The following is a 3,538-nucleotide window of genomic DNA, read 5'->3' as shown; positions in this document are numbered from 1 at the left end:
GGAACACAACACAGTGTGCTATTAAATAGTATTGGATTGAAATCTTCGAAACAAGAATCAAATTTTATATAATATTAAATAAATTATTACTCCATACTGAAACACAATGTAGAGAATTTCATGTATCCCACATTTTACTTTGGATTTGATAAAAGGATATTTTAATTCACAATATAAAGCACAATATCACTCATCAAAAGGTTTGCATATCATAATAGATCAAAAGATAATATATTTAATATTATTTTAATGAAAATTATTCTCAAACATGTTTATTTCAACTTATCTTATAAAAATATAACTAATGTTGATAATAAAGTTGAACTATAATTTTGATTTTATAGATGGAAAACTTATATATTAAATATTAAATATTAAATTAGAAAGAATATTCTGAAAGGCTCCTCATATCAATTCAGCTTACAAAAATATTATTATTATTATTATTATAATACTGAAAATTTATGTACAAAATCCTAAATAATATTAATAAAAATATTTTGCTTTCAACTATTTTAGATCTTATCAGAATGTTAATATTTTTTCCTTCACAATGTCCTTTCTTGCACATGTTGCTACATTCTTTCAATTTCAAACTACATAATTTTCAATTAAAAAGTAAATGCCACCCATTTTTTTCTCAATAAATTTTGTTCAAAGTAAAAATTAATAATGGAATAAATTTTTCTAATTAGTAAAAACGTTTCCCAACGACTCTCTCAATTGGATTAATAATATATTGATGGAAGACTTTACCGACAACATTTGTTTATGAATGAAAAAAATATATATTAGTAATATTTTATTGAGGAATTGGGATTCGTACGTTTTAGGTTTCTGCAGTTAAATAAATTAAAATTATATAACTATTTTCTAGTTGATGGTTGTTGGCATGTTCAAGGTGGCCGGGTTATTTTACAGAACGCGTGCAGGAGGAATCAAAAGTATGTTGTTTGCACTCTAAATTGAAAATATCCATTATTGAAAGTGCCTTCACGAAATTGTATTTTTTCTTTCTATACTAGATTGATGATTTGCTTTATATTGTGAGTTGTATCTACCTGCTGTTATGGTTAGCATTATTATCCTGCCAGTTGTCTCTTCATACAATCTGCATTCTGTGTTTCAGTATGTCCGAGGGCTCGAATTTTTCTGCTGGAAGGCCCCAACCTCCCTATGGAATTGAGCTTGTTGATCATGATGGCTTCTTCTACGAGCCCAACGTTATTTGGAAGGAGTGATGAATATGTATACAAAGTTTGAAGCACGGAAGGACGACGTGTTTGTATGCTCCGGAATGAAGACGGGAACCATCTGGGTGAAAGCCATTGTTGCCAGCATTATGAGCAAAAGCAAGGGCAACATTTTGGAGGGGAAGAATGCACATGAATTGATTCCCTACATAGAAAGGTTTGACATTTCACAAGCAATTGCAGACATGCCGTCCCCGAGGTTGCTGTCCACCCATCTTCCGTTCACCGCTCTTCCGCCTCAAATCAGGTCTCTGGGCTGCCGAATCATTTACGTTGCTCGAAATCCCAAGGACGCTTTCGTTTCCCACTGGAAGTTCTTGCCCGCAATGCAAACTCTCTTCACTGGTGAAACCACAGCTCCAGTTTCCAAGGAAGTATTCTTCGAGTCCTTCGTTAACGGTGTCTCTCTCTTTGGTCCTTTTGTTGATCACGTCTTAGGCTTTTGGAACGCCAGTAGGAACCAGAGTAACATCTTGTTTTTGACTTACGAAGATATGAAGGCAGATTCTTTGTCGCAGATCAAGAAGATTTCAGATTTTCTGGGGCAATCTTCTCTGACAGAAGAAGACATTTGTAGAATAGATAGTCAATGCAGCTTTCAATCTCTTTCCACTCTAGACGTTAACGCAAAGGGCAAACCGAATTTCATATATAGTAATCGATTTTTTTTCCGCAAAGGTGAAGTGGGTGACTGGAAGAATCATTTCACTCCAGAAATGAATAGCCGTATGGATTTGGCAGTGGATAATAGGTTTCACGAAGCAGGACTTTTCCTCAAGTATGAACTCTGACATACAAAATTTTCTAAACAACTCTTTGTTCTGCGCGTCCATCTTTTCAGTAGTGCGCAAATAAAGTATTCTAGAATCAATAAAAATGAATTCTCTTTTCTTTCCATGTCTCAAGAAGGCTAATCTATGAATTATTCCAACCACAAGCATCTGTAAATCTACAGGCTGTCGAAATCCTCTGGCAGTAATGGTCTTTGTGACGCAATAGTTGAACAGTAAATTTAATACACGCTTTGCTTCGTTGTCATGAGAAGTGAGATTTGTATGTATACTTGATATGTTACTTGCTCTTTTCTCTGGCCATGTGTAATCCAAGTTCAATTTTAACAAATAAAAATGCATTCTTGTCGTCAAATCTCTATGGTGGAACAACAATCATTTTCATCAAAGGTTTAGGTTGCTAGTCTGAATATTCTTACGTGGGACACTAATAAATAAGAAATATGAAAGGAGCAAGTTGAATCACTGGTAAATGTTAAATGAGTAGGGGCCATTTTAAGCCTATTGATTTCTTGGCTGCTTTCTATACATCAAAAACAATGAATACAACAGACTTACTTAATTTTTTAATTTCTAAATGAATTTATACTAAGTCTATCTGTTTGTTATGGTTATAAAAGTAGAAGACCAATCAACATAAACAAAAACTCACTCAATAAAAATACTGAAAGCTTCAATTTATTTCATATGAATTTTTTAGAAAATTTTAGTACAATAATTTTTGGAAATTGTTAATTTCATTTCCTTTACTTTTGTAAAAATATGATTGTAAAGATTTTTTTTGTTTTTGATGAATAATGACCTTTTCTATTAATAAAATATACGCAGTTTACAATTCACAAAAAAGGAGTCAGGGGATACAAGATCAACCCACGAAAGAGTTCACACGGTCGAAGCCGGACTAAAAACATGGCCACAACTAAAATAAAAAACTATTCATAAAAAAAAACATATAAGGCAACATTAGGTTGCCAAAGCAGTGCCAGCTAAGGGTGGTGGATCATCTTTGTCTTGAAAACTCCAATCATCTTTAGGATTGGGAGGCAGGCTAAAAATAGTGCACCCATCATGAACAGCAGTAGCAACAGTGGTAGCCTTTGCATCTTTAACCTCTGCCCGCAGAGGAGAAATCGCCAGGTCCAGGTGAGGCCACTTCCCAACGTGCGCATGATAAGAACTAGGAGGAGCTGGGGACCAACCAGTACCACCATGAGGTGGGGAAGCTGAGCAGTGCCTCCATCTTCCATAACCACTGATGGGAGAGCAGCATCGAGAAGCCTGGGAGCACAGGGTGTGCAAGTGGTGGCTAGAGGAGTGGTTCTAAGGATGGCGACCGGGGCATCAAGGTTTCCACTGAGGCATCAGGAGGAACTCTAGCGATAGTACAAGGAGCATTGACCAAGTGATTGAGCAACTCCTATGTGTGAGCAACTTTGAGTGCAACTTTATTACCTTGCACCTAAATCTGCATAATTACATTAAATTACAAATGCA

General features: G+C 35.2%; 1 protein-coding gene across 1 annotated transcript; it reads left to right on the top strand.

Annotated features, from left to right (window-relative positions):
• Positions 1-1,160: 1,160 nt before the first annotated feature.
• On the top strand, positions 1,161-2,044 carry LOC149578031 (cytosolic sulfotransferase 5-like). Its single transcript, XM_089795858.1, has one exon. It carries the CDS (start codon positions 1,241-1,243, stop codon positions 2,042-2,044), a length of 804 nt encoding a protein of 267 aa, XP_089651984.1. The 5' UTR covers positions 1,161-1,240.
• The last annotated feature ends 1,494 nt before the right edge of the window (positions 2,045-3,538 follow it).

This window comes from Cupressus sempervirens, chromosome 1 (assembly GCF_028749045.1).
Source record: "Cupressus sempervirens isolate cs-2001-9-10 chromosome 1, ASM2874904v1, whole genome shotgun sequence".
NCBI classification, from domain to species: Eukaryota; Viridiplantae; Streptophyta; class Pinopsida; order Cupressales; family Cupressaceae; genus Cupressus; species Cupressus sempervirens.
The sequence above is the reverse complement of the archived record's forward strand: the minus strand, read 5'-3'. Positions and strand labels throughout refer to the sequence as shown.